We start from the raw sequence: 21,634 nt of genomic DNA, 5'->3' as shown, positions 1-21,634 counted from the left end.
GCAGCCGTCTTCATCTCCTGCTGATGTGTTTTACTAAACCACTGCACTTTTCCTGCCGTTAGGAACCATTCTGGTGGGATTCTGTGAGGACTGTAGTCATGCACATCACTTGATTTATTTATATTTACTCTTTTAGTAATCAATATCTACTTAAAGAAGTATTTCATGACCTTCGCTGTCTGCTCTGTCACTTGTTTTATTTCTTGACAACAGTATTTCCAACGCTAGCAGCTCTCTTTTATGATTCATGATACTACAAGAAAGGAAATGTTACGAAACAGTCGTTACACAATAAAAACTCTAATTCCTTTAAAACATTATGAACTAAGACTATGTTTAAAAAAATAAAACCTTTTATAAACTGGAGCTGTATACCAAAAACCTTTTATTTCTCGGCCTCTGAAGAAACTAGCAACATGAAATAAAAACTAATTCAGAGGTGAAACGTTTTTCTTTCACTGGGAATTGCTGACTTTTTCATAATAATTTATATTTGGATGCAGATTTTAATAAATGAAAACATAATTTACATCCAGCATGAGTTTAGAAACGTGTTCATTCAGATGATGTGGACAATGAAAATGAATAACAGGAAGGATTTTTTCTTCTTTATGGGGAATTATTTATGTAACCGGTTGCTAATGTGCCTGGTTTTCAACTGTGTCAGAGACTTGTTTTGATTGTGACTGTACAATATATCTTTGGATATATACTTATGAAAGTATTTTATGTACACAGAGATGTTTAAAACTCTTAGGTAAAAGAATAAAAGAAATGTGCATCCCTTTCATGTAGGCCTGTGTTGAAAAAAATCGATTTCCCAATTCTAAATCGATTCTCATATTAATCCCTAAAAATCGATTCATATGTCTAAAGATCAATTTTTTTTTTTTTTTTTTTTTTGGGGGGGGGGTTGTCATTACATTACAACTTTTGGTTATTTTTTTTGTTTATCCCCAAAAAAGGAATGTTTTGTTGGACAAGAGAATAACTAGTGCCATGTTTTTGCCTTTAAATATGTTTAAAGGTATGAAAACATTAAAGTGTTAGGTTATAATTGCATAAATTGTCTATATTTCATTACTTTATATACTGTCTTGGGGTAACATTTGCAAAAAATTATAAAAACCAAATGCTCAAAAATTAAAAACCAAAATAGACCAAAAATGCAACAAATAAAAACGGAATGTGGGAAAAAATAAAACTGATTTCATCCGTCTCTGTTTCCTCCCTGGATCTGTTTGGTAATTCTGACCCACGATGTTTCTGTTTCAGTTCTATCAGCATTCTGGGAGCTGATTGGTCCTTACAGCATCATTAGCTGCAATACTTGCTGTTGAATCTCAGTATAATACTAGTAGTAATATTTTGCATAACTACAGTCATATAATTCATGCAACAGCTGAAAAAACAGTTTTAATAACACTAACCCAAATCTATATCGGAATCGAATCGAATCAAATCTTGATAATCGATTCTGAATCTTAAGAATCGGAATCAAATCGATTCTTGACATTTGAATCGATCCCCAGCCCTACTTTCATGTTAGTCTGTCCCTTCTCCTCTGTGGTAGAAGTAGAACTGCTCCTACATGTTTGTCCTGCGGGTTACGTGAGCGGTGCTGGGTGCTCTCACCTCACGGCTCGTCAGGATGTGTCTGGCCAGCTTGACTTTGGCGAAGTTGCCCTTGCCGATGGTCTTGAGCAGCCGGTAGTTTCCCACGTGCGGCTGTTCGTCCGTGACGGTGGCCACGGAGCTGCGACTCGGCAGCAGGCTGTGACGGCTGGAAGACTTGATCGGGGGCGGCGGCGGCTCCGGGAGGCCGTCCGAAGACTTCGGCTGGAAGACAATTCAACACAGCATTTAGAACAGGAGAACTCAACGGTCCAGTGCAGCGAAAGACGTGCAGAATGATGAAGCAACCCAAGGATCCAGAAGACACACTGCAAAAACTCAAAATCTTACCAGGAATATTTGTCTTATTTCTAGTTAAAATGTCTCATTTTTAGTCAAAAAAATCTCATTACACTTAAAACAAGAGTCATTCCCAGAAAAATAACTTGTTATTTGACAATTTTCACCTGTTTCAAGTAAATTTTCACTTGAAATAAGTAGAAAAATCTGCCAGTGGGACAAGATTTATCTTCTTATTACAAGCAAAAAAATCTTGTCCCACTGGCAGATTATTACTTATTTTAAGTGAAAATCTACTTGGAACAAGTGAAAATCTACTTGGAACAAGTGAAAATTGTTGTTTTTTTCCCAAATGAGCTGCTGGCCAGCAGAGGAAGTGGAGCAGAAGGAACCAGCCGGCCTGCTGAAACAACCCTCCAGCAGGCCGGTGGAGAGTCCACCACAGACACCGCTCCGGCTCCCACTTCTACATCAGGGAGGCCGGTTTACTCACTGCAACTCCTCCCCGGTGACGCTGAAAGGGCTTCACAGAGAATGCAGAGATTAGAACAGATTCAATCCATCAAGAGTCCTACAAGTAGTCTTGTTGTCGTCAGCTTGTTTCAACTTTAGTTTTAGTCTAGTCTTTGGATCAAGCTATCATTTTAGTTTTTATTAGTTTTAGTCACATTCATACTCCTTTTAGTCGTGTCAAGTTTCAGTCGACTAAAAGTCATTTTAGTCAGAATTGTCCAGGACCATTTCAGTCTAGTCTAAAGCAGTGATTCTTAACCATAGGGCCGCGGCCCACACTTGGGCCGCGAGCGCCATCTAGTGGGCCGCCAAAAAAAATTCAGTTTTGTACGTGTGGGCCGTGAGGGCCGCGGGACTGCATAGCAACTCCCAACCAAATGAGGAGAAGAAGACACTCAGCTAGCTGTACGTGTAATAGTAAGAGAAATGGTGTGTCTTTACAGAGAAAATCCTTCATTTTGCACAGAGTAGGTTTAGATCCGCCAGGATCAGGGATCGATTACTTGGGTCTGCGCCCAGAGCGAGCGAGCGCGGCGTGATCATTTATCCCGGCGCGTCCCCGCGGCCGGGGAGGTCGGCTGAGGCTGCCGCTCGGGCGGTGGGCTCCGTCCTTACTGCTGAAGGATGGTAGATGTAGATGCGTGGGCTGTCGTGTCTGCTGGACTGGACTATTCGGGCTTTCGAAAAAGCATCGGAAAGTAACTGCTGCAGCGCGACCAGAGAGCTGCGGTGCGGGCTGTGCCCGTCGCAGCTGATCAGGCTCGGATGAACCCGACACACTGAGTCCTGACAACTTATTAATGTAAATAACTTAAAGTAAAATCAAACTAAGTTTTGTCCTCGCTGTATTTTTAAATATGCAACCCGGAATGGACAGATTCATCCTGTTCAGTCTTCCCACTGGGACAAAACCAGTGTCTCACTCAGAGACCGTGGCGTTCAAAGTGCGAAAGTGAAACGCCACTGAAACAAAACACAAAGTTTTTCATCAAACATATCCACTCAAGTCTGAACTGAAGTGACAGAAAAATAAACTGACCATCTTAAAACACCCTGCCCATGTTTGGGTCCAGATACAGCTGTGAAGCAGCTTTCTCCACAGTGAACATAATTAAAACTAAATATCATTTCAGGCTCACCAATGAGCACCTCCACATGCATATGAGAACCTGACACTATCCAGCCCAGATTTAAAGTCCTGACAGGAGAAAATAGAGCTCAGTTCTCTCACTGAACAACAGAAAGTGGGGGCATAAGATTATAAGAGGGGAAGAAAGAAAAACTGCAAAACTGTTAAATTGTTAAGATGTGTTTATATTAATTTAGTATAAAAATGTGTTGAGACAATTAACAAAGAAAAGGGGAAATTCAAACTGCTGGTAGAGAAATAAAATAAGATAGCATTTGAAAAATAAAATAAAATCTACTTTATTTTTAAGAGAAAAAAAATATGTTTAATTCAAGTTAAACATGTTAATTGGCAAATATGTACTTTTTTTAATATAACAGTCAGATGCAGAAAACAACTATGAGGCTACTTGAATACACACACACACACACACACACACACACACACACACACACACACACACACACACACACACACACACACACACACACACACACACACACACACACACACACACACACACACACACACACACACACACACACACACACACACACACACACACACACACACACACACACACACACACACACACACACACACACACACACACACACACACACACACACACACACACACACACACACACACACACAGATGTTCTGGACCTTCGCTTGAGTAAATTTTCTCTAAATGGACCTCTTAAAGTTTTAATTGAATACCCCTGCTATAGAGTGTTTATATTTAATGGGCCCCGGGCCACTCTGTACTGAAAAAATTGGGCCCCAAGGTCAGAAAGGTTAAGAACCCCTGGTCTAAAGGAGTTTTCAGACCTGTGGCCCATTTGTTTTGTTCCGATTCAGGGGCTAAATCGATACAGTTGTTTCGTTTTCCGTTTGTGGCGTTTGTGTTCACAAGGCAACCGCCTGTAGCGGTTCAAAGCTGTTAACAAATGCCATGAACCAACTGTTCTCTCATTGGTCAGAAATTAACGCGGAAGGAGTTTCCTCTTCCGTACCCCGGGAAAAACAACGGTTGAACCACAGTTATGAGTGAGTTGTGTCAGTTGCTGTGTGGATTCTGTTCTCACTGCAAACAAACTGCTCCAGGTCTGGAATGGAAGCGAGCCGAGACCACCTCTCCTAGGAGATCTCGGCTCGCTTCTTTTGTCCCGCATCCGAGCGCGATTGCTGTGTTCACATATACCAAACCAACCGATCTTTAGGGGGAAACGCTCCCTGTTCTGGAACAACTGCTCCAAACGGAACAGGTGTGAAAGCAGCCTCAGTCAAAGATTGTATTTAGACAAATCCATTTTACAATTCAAACAAGGTTATCTTATTATTATATTATTGTTACCTTATAGACTCAAGAATACATTCATTCCACATACAGAAGACTCTAATTTGAGTTTACAACATATTTATTTTTCCGCATTTCTCCCCGTCTTTTTCTTTTCCGACGACACATTGGGTTTTCTTTTCCACGTCTATGTAGGAAAGTGTTTCCAAAGATGGATCTTCTTCTTCTCCAGTCCCAGAGCATATCCCTGCGTTTCTCTGTGTAACTTTGTTTTTAATTGACGTGAACCTAGAGTTCTGCGTTAACGGCATCAGCCTCTAACTCTGATATTGATTTGGGTTAGTGTTATTAAAACTGTTTTTTGAGCTGTTGCATGAATTATATGACTGTAGTTATGATAAATATTACTACTAGTATTATAATGAGATTAAACAGCAAGTATTGCAGCTAATGATGCTGTAAGGACCAATCAGCTCCCAGAATGCTGATAGAACTGCTTTCAGAAACATCATGTGGGTCAGAATTACCAAACAGATCCAGGGAGGAAACAGAGACGGATGAAATCGCTTTTATTTTTTCCTACATTCTGTCTTTATTTGTTCAATTTTCGGTCTATTTTGGTTTTTAATTTTTGAGAATTTGGTTTTTAGCATTTTTTGCAAATGTAACCCCAAGACATTATATAAAGTAATGAAATATAGACAATTTATGCAATTATAACCTAACACTTTAATGTTTTCATATCTTTAAACATATTTAAAGGCAAAAACATGGCACCAGTTATTCTCGTGTCCAACAAAACATTCCTTTTTTGGGGATAAACAAAAAAAATAACCAAAAGTTGTAATGTAATGATGAAAAAAAAAAAACATAAATAAATGTAAAAAAAATAAAAATAAAAATAAAATAAAAAAATCGATCTTTAGACATATGAATCGATTTTTAGGAATATGAGAATCGATTTAGAATTGGGAAATCGATTTTTTTCAACACAGGCCTAGACGTGACGTCACCCAGCAGCAGAACTAAACCAGAGAAACTACTGAAAACATGGAGATTAAACCAGAGAAACTACTGAAAACATGGACATTAAGGATCTTTGGTAGAACATTTCATCTCGTTTTGGTCAACGAAAATGAAGACACATTTTAGCAGAGTTTTTATTTTGTAATCTACATTTTAGTCTGGTTTTTATTCCTCTACCATATTGCATTACAGATTTAATTATCGTTATCGTCACATGAGCAGCATTTTCGTTGCGTCTCGTTTTCCTCAGGTGATAAGGGTTCGTTGACGACGATATTTAGTCATAAATATCGTCGGAAGTGGAGTTGAAGCGTCGTTCACCATAGTTTGACCTCTCGTTTTTTCCTCCATCATAACCTTTGAGCCTCTTCGTAGGTCTCTGGGTGTTTTCCTCTTTGCTGACGTGTCAGTAAATAATACACATTTGCCACAGGAGACCACTGTGACAGGAGCACCAGCTTCTCCGGCTGGTTTTTACAGATATAAGAACGTCTGACAACACAAATACTCAACACTTTCAAAAGTGTAAGCAAGTGTGTATTTCTACCAACATGTTTATTTAACTGACTGTTTGGGGGTTAGCTGTCTCTTGTGTGGCTGTGGCCCATGAAAAAGCCTGTTTCCTTCTGAACTGTGACAGGAACTGCTGCGAGACTTAGGCCCAATCCCAATACACCCCCTACTTTCTTTCACTCGCCCTTCTTTTCTTCACTACCCCTAAAAAAGAAGGGACAGATTTTAGGGCACTTGAAATCTTCCCAGGGGCCTGTCCCAATACTCCCACTACCCCTCGTTTTCATCCCTACTCTGATCAGGAAGCTGAGAGCCAAAAGCTGTTTTAATTTCCACTGTAGCGCTGTTAATATGCCACTTTATTAAGTTTTAATATTTTTTCAGGCGTAAAAGTAACCGTTAAGATCCCCAACCTGGGCTCAGATTATCCAAATAACGCCTGTTAAGAAATTTGACCCGATGTTTTCGGAGATGAGAAGAGCCGCCGACCCCGATCACAGACGTGATCGCCCTGCGCCGTCGTCCCGGGGAGAAACCTGCAGCTCTGTGGAGAATTACCGCTGGCTGAAATAAATCATTTAGGAAGATAAATGTTGGTTTAATAGATGAAATCTAACAGTTGTAGCTACGCCTGTTAATAAATTTGCTCCGAAAATTTCAAGATTTCTGCCTGCCGGCTCTGGAACTGATTTATGTGTCCGCGTTACATCGACACAGACCCTACGGTACGTAACCTACGCCATAGGCTCTGCGTTGGTGTAACGCGGAATCATAAATCAGCCTTTATTCTGGCGTAATCTTCGGCAAACGGGAAAACGAGTGATTATGTACATTCACTGAGTGAATATTATGAAAGTAAAATATATATTTCTCGCTAGAAATGTAATCAAAACGCATTTTTATGCAGAAACTAACTCCAAATATTGATTTTATTCACTAAAAAATAAGAAATGTCCGCCATGTTTTTTTCTTTGGATTCAGTCCGCAAATGACGACGAAAAGCATTCTGGGAAATTTTTCTAGCCCTCGGTCCATAGGGACAGATTCATATCCACTCGCCCTAGTTTTCTCCACTCCCCCAAGGTGAAAAGAGGAATTGGGACACCACTACCCTCACGGGAACGCGCAAAATTTAGGGTTAGGGATGAAAACGAGGGGTAGGGGGAGTATTGGGACTGGCCCTTACTCACTGACCCATATGTTAGATAGCCTTTATCTACCTTTATTTGTATTTACTACTGCTAAAAACAATAACGCCATCTTCCTCTGGAAGGAGATAGAGGGACGGAAAATGAGCGTCAAACTGTAAATCCTGCAACTACTATCAATAGTTTATTGTAATGGTTTCACTACTTCATCGACCTCTACTGACTCTTTCTGCCCGTTACTTTACATATCAAGCGGAGCATTTGTAATAATCCCAACATGATTCCAACGTCCCATTCAAGCCAATTAAACCTACGGTAATCTTTTTTTTTTTAAAGTACTTAACGGCAGGGAAACATTGGATTTTCCAAGCTCACCAATATTTGTACAAGTTCAATAAAAGTTGAAGAAAGCAGCCGTTTGAAAACAGGAAGAAGATCTTTATGGCTCAGATTACATTTACAGCCTATTGACGGGTCTGCTGTTGCTCAGTACGGTTTGAGTAAACCGGACAAACCCTCAGAAAAAAGAGGAGTAAATGATGAAAGATTCACACCCACAGTAGGGGACGAAGCTTGGATGGTCAAATCAGTGAAAGATAATGACAGAAATTAGTTTAAAAACAGGCTGATCACTGGCTGTGGTCTGGGGATGTGCCAGACATGTCATCAAATCTTACACGCTAAACTCACTGGTCTCCATCAGATGCAATTATATATGTGTGGCAGGGTGGAGGAGCAGCCACTCAGCCGATTGGTCACACCTGTGCCCAATCAACCTCTCCACCCTGCCTGGCTACATAAGAAGTGGCTGCACACCAGCAAGAGGTCTGCTGGGAGAAGGTTCTGCTGGTGCATGTGTGGCTGTGTGATTGAATAAAGGAGTTCCTGCACTAAACCCTGTGTCCCCTGTCCTGTCGGTCGGCCCCAGTGGCAACGAGCTTGCTACACTGGCACCCAACATGGGGCCCGACAGGATGGACCAGGGATGCGGGGAGCAGATGCGGGGAGCGGACCCTGGTGGCGGCGCAGTCGGCAGGCTGTGAGGCGGAGGCTGCAGGCCGCCAAGTGACGGCTCCCGAGGCGGCCCCAGCGACGGCGGGACCCGCAGCGCGACCCACCCCGGCGACACGCCTGAGGTTCGTCACGGCAGTCCTGGAGGCGGAGGTCGTCGAGGCGGTCCTGGACGCGCCAGCTCCGGAGGCGGACCAGCTGCTGGAGCAGTGCTGCGTCGGGGAGGGGGTGGTCCTGGACACGGATGCCGTCTGGCCCGAGGCCACCCTGGGCCCAGTCCCGAGAGCGGCCCTCTCGACCGGTCTTGGCAGTCGGCCGAACCTGGAAGGCCCGGAGGTTCGGATGGCGGTTCCTGGCTTCCTCTCCCGCTCCGGGGGGGGGAGGGTTGGCTAGGCTGGATGGTCCCCGGCCTGAGTTGGGCGATGGAGGTGTGTGGGAGGGTGGATGAGCAGCCACTCAGCCGATTGGGCACACCTGTGCTCAATCGGCCTCACCACCCTGCCTGCCTTCATAAGGAGCAGCTGCACACCAGCAAGAGGTCTGCTGGGGGGAAGGTTCTGCTGGTGCACGTGTGGGGGTGTGATTGAATAAAGGAGTTCCTGCACTAAACCCTGTGTCCTCTGTCCTGTCGGTCGACCCCAGTGGTAACGAGCTTGCTACAATATACTCCACAGCTTTAAATAAATAAATATAAAAAACATAATCCAGGACAACATGGCTCTGTTGACATCAAATAGGAGCCGTTTGCTTCCCAAGCGCCACTTGCAGGCGAAGGTCTGCAGCTCCTTGAGCAGGACAAACATGAAACCTGCAGGATCATAAACAAGGCAGGACCGCCCCAACGCCGAGCTCAGAGCAGGTCATGAGGAGACACGGTAAATATTATGTCTCAAACTACCATTTCCAGCGTTTGCATCCACTTAGGTTGGTGGAAAAAATGTTCAACCTCAAAACAAAAAACCAAAGGCCCATATGAGGAAACGCCGGCGGGAGAGACGGCTGGAGCAGCCCGGGATGTTTGGGGGGGGGGGGCAACTTCCTGCCTCATCTGTGGTGCAGGCTGGTGCAGGGCTGGAGGGGGTTTCCAGGATGACAGGGTGAATCCCATCATAAACGTCCTGCTGCCATAGCGACGGCACAGCAGCTGATTTCTAGAGAACATGAGTGTGAGTTTGTTTGCAGCAGATCTGCACAAATGCAGAAACCTACAGGTCCTAGAGAGGACAGAGACACCTAAAGGAGCAGGAGTCTCATGAACTGAACATTCAAGGTTCACGAAAGATTAGAAAAGAAAAGAAGTATTTTCAGTAGGGTTGATCCCAATCCCATCCCGATCACTTGAGTTTTTGTTTCTGCTGATCCCGATTTTTCCCGATCCGATCACTTTTTTTGGCTCCCGATACAATTCAGATACTTTTTCCGGATCAGATACATTTTGGCAATGAATTAAATTAAAAAAAAAAAAAAAAAAAAAATCAAATTTTCCCAAGTTTCTTTTATTGTCCATTCTCTCAAACATGGACATATATTTCTTTTCACTGACTGCATCATTGGATCAAAACAAAGCTTATCAGCACTGGTGCCACAAAATGTAGAAACATGAAATTGTAAACTAAAACAAAAAGTGCACAATAGTGCAATCACAAAAGTAAATACATTTCACTTCAAAAGTGGAATGACATCCAGTCAAACTCACAATCAATAAGAAAATTGAAATACATTTTGGCTTAACTTTAGTGCAGAATTCTCAACAGCATGAAGTGAATAGCAGCAGCTTTTCATCACGCCTGTTATTGTTTTCTGTCACTGTGTTGTAATGATGTCACGCAGAGCGTAGGAACCAAGTGTGGTTGTTCAGAGAGGGACCCTTTAGACCGTAACACCAGCCTGCAAAACAGCAGTCCGTCATCCCTGTGCTGTGTTGTCACCGAGTCAATAAAGTGACCAAAAGATGATTAACGAGTGACGGATAATCATTTACATAACACTACAGTCACTTTTCTCCCACAGCTTTTCTTTCTTTTTAAAACTTTCAGACATTGTCTCCGTTTATCTGAGCGTTGGTAGCTGTTGTTAGCTCTCTGTTAGCCACGCTTCCCCATACTTTTTTGGCCGATGCTGATGTTTTGAAAATGACGTGATCGGGCCCGATCGATCGGGACTAGACTCATTTTCAGTTTCCTATAATTGCAGTTACCATATAAAACACCTTTCGCCTTTCATTTTCTCAAAAACGGCAGTGCGCCTTATATATGACCATTACGGTAATGTGTGTTACTGTAGTCAAGGGGATTGTGGGTACTGTAGTTGGTGTTGCCGAGGTTACGGCGCTAAAACCGGCAGGAATCGTCACAGACGTTCAAGACAAGAGCAGTGCCGCTGACTCGCATGATGGCAACTGTTACCCCTTTTACACCAAGCTGGTTCCAGGGCTGGTGCTAGTGCTGGTGCTAGAGCCGGTTCGCGGTTGGTTCTAAGTAAGAACCGTTTGCTTTTACACAGCTGGTGCTGCCCAGCAGCTGGCCAGAGAGCCACGTCATCACGTCACCACTCCCCCTCGTTTTCATCCCCACCCTGATCAGGAAGCTGAGAGCCAAAAGCTGTTTTAATTTCAGCTGTAGCGCTGTTAATATGGCACTTTATTAAGTTTTAATATTTTTTCAGGTAAAGTAACCTTTAAGATCCCCAACCTGGGCTCAGTTTATCCAAATAACGCCTGTTAAGAAATTTGCTCTGAAAATTTCGGGATTTCTGCCTGCCTGCCGGCTCCGGAGCTGATTTATGGTTCCGCGTTAAATCGACCCTACGGCGTAGGGTACGGCGTACGGCGGCCGTCGCCGCGTAACCTACGCCGTAGGCTCTGCGTCGATCGTCACAGCCGGCAGCCCCGGGGGACAGGAGCTCCTCTCCTCTCCTCTCCTCTCCTCCTACGTAACATACGCCGTAGGCTCTGCGTTGGTGTACCAGAACCAGAACCAGAACCGCGGGCTGGGAGGCATCCCCGCGGGCCAGGCATTTTTATTAAATAAATGGATCGAGCTGCGCTGCCTCGGCGGGCACGGAGCCCGCCGAGGCAGCGGCAGCATCGCGTCCAAGCCCCTGGGGAAGCGTCGCGGGGCTGGAACGCTTCCCCGCGGGCTGGGACGCGGACTGGGAGCCGCTGCATCGGCGGGCTCCGTGCCCGCAGACGTTACTGTTGGTGGATTGTACCATAGACCACTGCTGCTTCTGTTTTACATCCATTATTAAATAAATGGATGTAATAATAAAAGAGTCTGCTAACTTAACCACCGTCTTCAACGCTCCGCTGTTTAAAAACGGCACTCTTCCGTGTTTATTCTGCTTTGGTTGTTCAGTAACACCGTCCCCAGCCCCGCCCCCAGCCCCCGACGTAACTGGTTCTTTGAGCTGGCCCAGCAGCTCAAAGGGGCTGGCGTAGCACCCGTTTTGAGAGCCAGGAGCTGGCGCTTAGGCTGTGTAAAACCAAAGAACTGGTGCTAACTCTGGCTCTAGCCCAGAACCAGCCCTGGAACCAGCTTGGTGTAAAAGGGGTATGTGACAGACGGAGCCAGGACTGTCATTACCCGATGTGAGTCGCTACCCGATTTGAGTCACACATGCGCAGTCGCGTCCAACATCGTCGGCCATCTTGGAAAGCGACATACGGCAACACCACTTGGACAAACTACAGTTACGTCGGCAGACTTGATAGACAAGATCTAAACACACACTTGTTTTGATATACACTACTCACAATAAGTTGAGTACAGGAAACAGTTTGGGTGGGGGGGGCGGGAGTGGAGGGGCTGGGACAGAGCTAGAAAGGGTGATACCCTTGTCTGTATAAAAATATAAGAGTGCACATCAAACATCAGATAAATCCTGGCCTTTTTTCATTACCAAAACTTTTATAGGAAATCCAAATCCAGCTCTATGAATGTAAAATGATTGTAATGTAATGTTAAAAATGTGTTAGTTTATACCATTCCCAACTGAAAAAATATGAACATATGCATCTCTCTCTATGACTATTTTTATTGTCTAAATTTTTAGGGTAATATTAAACTAATGAAAATGGTGTTTCTTCTCATTCATCATTAGTAATATCAAAGGTAACTTTTACTTATTTCATTAAAATTCAGACCAAATAGGAAAAGCAATCATGTAAATAATAATATCCCTAACTTATTGTGAGTAGTGTATATCAAAACAAGTGTGTGTTTAGATCTTGTCTATCAAGTCTGCCGACGTAACTGTAGTTTGTCCAAGTGGTGTTGCCGTATGTTGCTTTCCAAGATGGCCGACGATGTTGGACGTGACTGCGCATGTGTGACTCAAATCGGGTAGCGACTCACATCGGGTAATGACAGGGACTGTTGGATGCCGCACTCGCCCAGCTGTTCTATTCTGACACGGAAGAAGATTGAGGGATTCGGGGATGAACTGGAAAAGTTCCCCTCCGCGTTTGTTTTGGGAGTGTTAATAAAGGTTGACTTACAGTACTTTTCTTCTTGTTTTTGTTTTGCAATTGCTGTAGGATTTTGTAGCATGTCCTGTAGCGCAGCTGCTCCATCAGGTAGATACGTAACTCAACCCCAGCCACTATAGGACGGTATTTTACCGGATATTATGCGCCTTATCGTGCAGTGCGCCTTATATATGAAGATGGTTTTAAAATAGGCCACTTATTGAAGGTGCGCCTACGGAAGAGTATTAGGGCCATGGAGTAGAAAAAATATTTGAGGGGAAGATTTTTTTTTATTGTGCACTTCGAGAAAAAAGTCAAAATGTCGAGATTAATGTTGAAATACAATTTCAAGAATAAAGTAAAATCGTGGGGTAATTCTTCCCCACAATGTTTCTGAAAGCAGTTCTATCAGCATTCTGGGAGCTGATTGGTCCTTACAGCATCATTAGCTGCCAATACTTGCTGTTGAATCTCAATATAATACTAGTAGTAATATTTTGCATAACTACAGTCATATAATTCATGCAACAGCTCAAAAAACTGTTTTAATAACACTAACCCAAATCAATATCGGAATCGGATCGAATCAAATCTTGATAATTGATTCTGAATCTTAAGAATCGGAATCGAATCGATTCTTGACATTTGAATCCATCCTCAGCCCTAGTATTTAACCCTTCTTCTTCCATGGTGAGGTGATGCGCTCTGCAGGACGCAGGAGGTTTTCCAGCGGCTCACGTCCTCAAAGATGCCCTCAGGACCCGTCACACTTTTCTGGGAGGATTGCACATGTTTTGCTCAATCGTTACAATCATATCTATTCACCTTTCAGATAAACAGCTGGCTAGAACTAACAGCTGTATCTGCATCAGCAGCTTCGCTGGTTTTTACTCACTGACGTGTAACTAGTGCAGTTGGAACATTGCTGGCTCCTCGTTGTTGGTCTGCATTGTTTTAATAGGACCAAAAGTGAGAACATTTACACCCCTAACTGTTTATCTGAACGGGCTTATCCTCCATTATTTCAGGACTGCGCTGAGTTTACCTTCTCCTGGAACTCAGAAGAGGGAATTTGCTGGATTTTCAGAAGAAAGATAACGAAAGCTGTCAAATGTTTACACAGCAAACACAGAGAAGCACTGATTTCTGTTGTTGATGGAAATTATTTATGCAATTAATCCTCAACACCATAACGATGAGACCTGCAGACCCATCCCAGGCAGGGCTGAACCCTGGAAACCTGGAAACCTGGAAACCGTGTAACGTCCATCCTGACCTGCTGGAGAACTGTGAAAGTCACTCCAGCGAGACTGACGCTAATACGGCTCCCCGTGCTCTCAGAGCACTTCCTGCCCGGTATTTTAAGAACAATCAATAGTAAAAGAGACAGAAGGAGCCGGCTGGAGCTGCGGCGTGGAAGTAAAGGGTGCTCACGACTCTGCTGGGACTCAGGGAACAAGGAACGACTGAGCACAAGATGCTTTCGTACGGAAGAGTATCAGGGCCCTGCAGGAGAACAAATATTTGAGAGGGGAAGATTTTATTTTATTATGCACTTCGAGAAAAAAGTTGAAATGTCGAGAAAAAAGTCGAAATGTCGATATTAATGTTGAAATACAATTTCGTGAATAAAGTCGAAATTGTATTTCAACATTAATATCGTCATTTCGACTTTTTTCTCGACATTTCAACTTTTTTCTCGAAGTGCATAATAAAATAAAATCTTCCTCCTCTAAAATATTATTTTAATTTTTGTCCTGCCTGGCCTTAATACTCTTCCGTAGCTTTCCTATTAGAAGAGGAACAACTTTGTTCTTAACCAGCAGGGCTGAATGAAAGCCCGACCTTTGACCCTCAGGTTTAATTAGTTTTAATCATAACCCTTTATGTTAGAGGTCCAAGAGTCAGATATATGTTCATATCAGGATCTGATTTTGAAGAAGGTGAAGCTGAGTGATGAGGAGAGCAGCACCAGCATCGGCATCGGCACCGGCACCGGCACCGGCACCGGCACCAGCACCAGCACCAGCACCAACACCAGCACCAGCACCAACACCAGCACCAACACCAGCACCAGCACCAGCACCAGCACCAGCACCAACACCAGCACCAGCACCAGCACCAGCACCAGCACCAGCACCAGCACCAGCACCAGCACCAGCACCAGCACCAGCACCAGCACCAGCACCAGCACCAACACCAACACCAACACCAACACCAACACCAGCACCAGCACCAGCACCAACACCAGCACCAGCACCAGCACCAGCACCAGCACCAGCACCAGCACCAGCACCAGCACCAGCACCAGCACCAGCACCAACACCAGCACCAACACCAGCACCAGCACCAGCACCAGCACCAGCACCAGCACCAGCACCAACACCAGCACCAGCACCAGCACCAACACCAACACCAACACCAACACCAACACCAGCACCAGCACCAACACCAACACCAACACCAGCACCAGCACCACCAGCACCAGCACCAACACCAGCACCAACACCAGCACCAGCACCAGCACCAGCACCAGCACCAGCACCAACACCAGCACCAACACCAGCACCAGCACCAACACCAACACCAACACCAACACCAGCACCAGCACCAGCACCAACACCAACACCAACACCAACACCAGCACCAGCACCAGCACCAACACCAACACCAACACCAGCACCAGCATCAGCATCAGCACCAGCACCAGCACCAGCACCAGCACCAACACCAGCACCAGCATCAACACCAACACCAGCACCAGCATCAGCATCAGCACCAGCACCAGCACCAGCACCAGCACCAACACCAGCACCAGCACCAGCACCAGCACCAGCACCAGCACCAGCACCAGCACCAGCACCAGCACCAACACCAGCACCAGCACCAGCACCAGCACCAACACCAACACCAACACCAGCACCAGCACCAGCACCAACACCAACACCAACACCAGCACCAGCACCAGCACCAGCACCAGCACCAGCACCAGCACCAGCACCAACACCAGCACCAGCACCAGCACCAGCACCAGCATCAGCATCAGCACCAGCACCAGCACCAGCACCAGCACCAGCATCAGCACCAGCATCAGCATCAGCACCAGCACCAGCACCAGCACCAGCATCAGCATCAGCACCAGCACCAGCCTGACAGTGAGGAGGCTGCATCGTCCCACATCCAGAGACCCCGTCAACCACATTACCCAGCTCTCCTGCTCTGACATGTCACATTCTCTTAGCCGGTTCCAGTTCCTGGTTTTCAGACAGATCTGACCTGCCGATCCCAGTTTTGGCCGATGCTGATTGTATTTTCAGGACATACAATGGGCTGCGTTCAGCACCGTGATCACCCGGTGGAGGATAGCAGAGGCTGCAGACTCTGCTTTCACCCTGTGGAGGATAGCAGAGGCTGCAGACTCTGCTTTCACCCTGTGGAGGATAGCAGAGGCTGCAGACTCTGCTTTCACCCGGTGGAGGATAGCAGAGGCTGCAGACTCTGCTCACGTTTATTTTTTACCCCCCAGTCTTTGTCAGCTTCATCACATCGGTCGTTCTCTGCAGGAAGGTGTGGGTTTAAGTTGTAAGTTTAGCTTAGGCCCAATGTTCAGTTATTTCGTGTTACTCCACAAGACATTTTTACCCCATAGGCTCCAAAAGCTGTGATCTAGGGGCGTTCTGTTCTCACAGGGACAACAGGGGGATTTCTCCATCTCTGCTGGGACATTTATGGATCAATCTAGTGAAATGAACACTACTGAGGTAAAACAACCCTAACACATTACATGGAAGGCTTCCATCTAAATAAAGGCTATTTCTGCCCTCTGACATGACCCGAACACGTCATGATGGTGTGGATAGCAGCATCACGGACAAACCAAGGTCATTCCAACCTCACATGTGTACAACAAGCGTAAAACTGAGTATTTGTACAAATATCTTACAAGTAATGGAATCAAAATCAAATCAAATCGTGACCCGTCTAGTCTCCGCGTTCGTCTGCACGATATTAGCTCATATAGACGGTGACCGATCAATTTCTGTGATCACAGGTTTAGAACCTGCTTTGCTGCAGTTTCTTTCCTAATAAAAGACAATAATCCGTGACTAGTGGATGATTGTGGCCCGCTCCCACATCCTGCATCACATACGAGTTCATACTGAAGTTCACCACAGCGGCTACGCTGTTCCTGTTTGTCTTCAACTCTGAACGCTCTCAGGTTAAACCTTGCTAGTTAACCGTCCTGGGTTTTCAAACTCACCTTTATTTAGAACTATTAGGGGTGTAACAATATATTGTGCCACGAAATTTTGCGATACAAAAACGTCACAAAACGTGTCGTGGAGGTGACAAAGTGTATCACGATATTGGGTTATTAATATTAATCTATTGTGTTGACTAGTAACGACCGCGCCTCGACCCGTGGACCAAAATCTTCCTCCGCTCAGAAGAAACTAGTACCGTTTTGGTCCCGATCACGGGACTTGCAGGGTTTGATCTCTGAACTTTTACTTATGTAAGGCTGGTGTAGAGTTAAGCCTTACCTTATTAAATTAAACCTTTTTGGGGTGGTGAGTAGGATAAACACGGGGACAACTTCTGCTGAGTTCGAGTGTACTTTAATGTCCCTCAACAGTGTAGGATTTTAGAACATCAACACAGCACCTAGTGCCGTACTGTGGCGTATCACTCCGCCCAATCTAAAACAGACTAATCACTACAGATAAACTGACTAGTGTCATTATAGTCCCTGATTTACATCAGAATATAAAGAATATATTTATAAAATAATCAACCCTGAATTACCAAAATAACCTTCTTAACTAAAATAAATCTCCTCTTACACTTATAAGGTGAGCATGAATCAATCTTTTTATGATGTAAAATTGTATGTATTTATTTACTTTTATTTATTTATTTAATTTTAGTTATTACATTTCTGGAAAAGAAAAAAGTCAAATGATACATGAGAGAAACTATTCAGTTTGTGGCTAAATATTTGTACTTGTATGAAACTGAAGATCATAATGCAAACCTGACATTTACTTTTAGTTCAGTTTGTGGAAAATGGTTGGCCTGGCTTTCTCTTTAAAACTTAAACAGTTATAAAGCATTACAAACTGGAACAATAGGGCAAACATTGTTTTGTATTTTGTGTCTTTCAAATAAAAGACCATTTTTTCCAGTCATATGTTCCTCATTCAAGGTAGTTAAAAAAATACTGCTATAATATCGTATCGTTATCGTGACCTGAATATGGTGTATCGTACCGTATGGTGAGATTAGTGTATCGTTACACCCCTAATAAATATACACGTGGACACACAGGTGAACTTCCCCTGCTGGGCCTCTACATCTCCATCATGGACTGCTGAGCTTCTGGTGGTCCCATGACACGACTTAACCACATTTAAGGGATGGTTTGGGGAAACATCTGTTCTGCTTCACGATGATCCTGCTATGATATGTTCCCATCAGCATGTGAACCACGGTTTTGGGAGACGCCTGCATCTGCCTGGTTCCAGGTAGCTGCCAACACAGTCAGGAACCAAACGCACCTCTTACTATAGCAGTTGACTGCTTTACTCTGAGCTAATTAAACTGAATCTGACAAGCATCGACTCATATAAACCATATTGTAATAAAGCACCAGGATGGGATTTCTGCTTCTCTCCTTGGGCCCAGTCTTCTATCAACCATACCCACTGGTTTAGCACCAATTCTCTCTGGAGAGATGGGCTGGTGCTCCTTACTGCCATTTCCACTGGTGCAGAACGTAAGGAACAATTACCACAGGGAGGGGGGTGTTACTTTATGTGATGACTCCTACAGGAGTGTCCAAGAGCCACAAATTTAAGCAACCAAGATGGCTGCAGAATGCTAATACCACCTTGGATCAATACATTCTTCTGCAACAGCAACAGCAGTCCTTCATCCGTACAGAGTACGATAGTACAAAAGAGGATGAAAATCAGGACCCCAACACCCTGTGGAAGAGGAGATAGTATATGATCTGATCTCATCTGATGATATATACAGTACTGGAGTTGTAAAAAAAAATCAGGGGGATGGTGGATTTTATCATATGGGGACAGATAATTTGTGCTGATTACAAATAATATAATATATTACAAATAATAGCAGTGACCAAAACACCTGCAGAAATACTGCAGGAATGACATAGCAGCAGTTAAATGCAGCCTTCTGTAAGCTTTAAATATCCACTGGGCTTACATCAAATACATCAAAACACAACAATAAAAAACACTTTTCTGAACTTATCAATATGACTCTGTCCTTCACAGGATAAGTAACATGGATCACTGCAAAAACTCAAAATCTTAACAAGAATATTTGTCTTATTTCTAGTTAAAATGTCTCAATTTAGTAAAAAAATCTCATTACACTTAAAACAAGACTCATCACTGGAAAAAACAACAATTTTCAGCTGTTTCAAGTAGATTTTCACTTGAAATAAGTTGAAAAATCTGCCAGTGGAACAATATTTTTTTGCTTGTAATGAGAAGATAAATCTTGTTCCACTGGCAGATTTTCCTACTTATTTCAAGTTTAAATTTACTTGAAACAGGTGAAAATTGTCAAATAAGTTATTTTTCTGGTGATGACTCTAAATGACTCTAAAACCACATTCATTGATGAAATGACATAAGGGATGGAAAGGGGGGATGATTTTGACCGTTTTGATTTCAGGGGGGGTGCCATCCCCCATCATCCCCCCTCAACTCCAGTACTGCATCATATCAGATGAGTCTCGTTTTTCAACCACGATAAAAGACAGTTTTGAGGCAGTTGGTAGAATTCAACCATATTGCAGAAGAAGACAGCGTAGTAACGAGACGCGTGTTCAGCTGTGATGACTGTGATCAGACAGCGGTGTGGAGACGTTTAAAGGCTTGTCCTGGCAGGGGTTTGGGCTGCACCTCCTACCTGATACCCCAGATATCCCAGCAGAGAGAGGACAGATCAACCATGTTCTCAGACATGAGGCTGCACATAAGAGTCACAGGAAACCTGCTGGGCGTCATCGGGCCACCGGCACGACGATGATGCTGGGGTGAAGCAGCTTCAAGGTTACAGCAGTAAACCCCCCCACCCCACGACACCGGTCCATACCTGAACTGAACATCTCCCCGGGGGATGCAGACATGGACACACCGGTGCAGGAAGTGGACAGTTTTACAGGACAGATCCACCAGATCAGGACAGTTTAACAGGACAGATCCAGCTCAGATCAGGACTGTTTAACAGACAGGTCCAGCTCAGATCAGGACAGTTTTACAGGACAGATCCAGCTCAGATCAGGACAGTTTTACAGGACAGATCCAGCTCAGATCAGGACTGTTTAACAGACAGGTCCAGCTCAGATCAGGACAGTTTTACAGGACAGATCCAGCTCAGATCAGGACTGTTTAACAGACAGGTCCAGCTCAGATCAGGACAGTTTTACAGGACAGATCCAGCTCAGATCAGGACTGTTTAACAGACAGGTCCAGCTCAGATCAGGACAGTTTTACAGGACAGATCCAGCTCAGATCAGGACTGTTTAACAGACAGGTCCAGCTCAGATCAGGACAGTTTTACAGGACAGATCCAGCTCAGATCAGGACAGTTTTACAGGACAGATCCAGCTCAGATCAGGACTGTTTAACAGACAGGTCCAGCTCAGATCAGGACAGTTTTACAGGACAGATCCAGCTCAGATCAGGACTGTTTAACAGACAGGTCCAGCTCAGATCAGGACAGTTTTACAGGACAGATCCAGCTCAGATCAGGACAGTTTTACAGGACAGATCCAGCTCAGATCAGGACTGTTTAACAGGACAGATCCAGCTCAGATCAGGACTGTTTTACAGGACAGATCCAGCAGATCAGCTGACTCACTTCCAGAGACAACACAACTCTCACTGCCATAACCTCCAATAACAATCACACCCATTACAATGTGGATGATAGCATTGCAGATGAAGCCCCGTTTGTATAATTTTCCATACTTAACAGGACTGACAGTGAGATAAAACAGTTAAAATAAAAGGAATCAGTGACAGCCTAACAAAAGTTGCTGCTAAATCACAACCATTCAGTCAATGATAAGCCCCTAGTCCTCCAGCTCAGCCCGGGTTGGGGGTTCGGGGGGTCGGGGGTCTCACCTGCTCGGCCTCGCTGACCGGGGTCAGCGGCATCCTGCCGGACATGTCCGTCCTTCCCTCCGGGGGGGGGGTGGTGCTTCAGGCCGGGGCCGGCATTCCTCCCCGGGGCTTCACTGCATGTCTGCCCGGCGACCAGTGGCGACCAGCGGCTCCGGGGCGGCTCCACCGGCGTGTCTCAGCGGGGCGGCTGCGGCTCCACCGGCGTGTCTCCGCGGGGCGGCTGCGGCGCGGCTGCAGCGGGGCGGCTCTAGCTCCGCCGGCGGGAGGCGCGGGAGGCCGGGGCGGCGGCTACGGCAGGCCCGGGGTTCGCGACGGAGACGGAGACGGAGAGGAAGAGAGAGAGAGAGAGACGATGGAAACAAAGGCGGGGAGAGAGAGAGAGAGGGAGAGAGGGAGGGAGGGATGAACGCGGAGGAGAGAGGAGAGAGAGAGGTGTGAAAGT

The 21,634-nt window shown here is 44.9% G+C and overlaps 1 protein-coding gene across 1 annotated transcript in view; it reads right to left on the bottom strand.

Moving 5' to 3' along the window:
- Positions 1–21,634, bottom strand: part of mark1 (MAP/microtubule affinity-regulating kinase 1) — a 63,294-nt gene that overhangs the window by 41,611 nt on the left and 49 nt on the right. Inside the window, exons 1-2 of the mRNA XM_061726117.1 lie at positions 21,193–21,634; positions 1,636–1,839 (exon numbers count right to left, since the gene is read on the bottom strand). The exon at positions 21,193–21,634 is cut by the window's right edge and continues 49 nt beyond it. Coding sequence (XP_061582101.1) covers positions 1,636–1,839; positions 21,193–21,237 — 249 coding nt within the window. The 5' untranslated portion in view covers positions 21,238–21,634. The remainder of the gene's footprint in view (positions 1–1,635; positions 1,840–21,192) is intronic.

The sequence above is a fragment of the Cololabis saira genome, chromosome 1 (assembly GCF_033807715.1).
Source record: "Cololabis saira isolate AMF1-May2022 chromosome 1, fColSai1.1, whole genome shotgun sequence".
NCBI lineage: Eukaryota > Metazoa > Chordata > Actinopteri > Beloniformes > Belonidae > Cololabis > Cololabis saira.
Note: the sequence above shows the minus strand (reverse complement) of the source record. Positions and strands in the feature narration are given on the sequence as shown.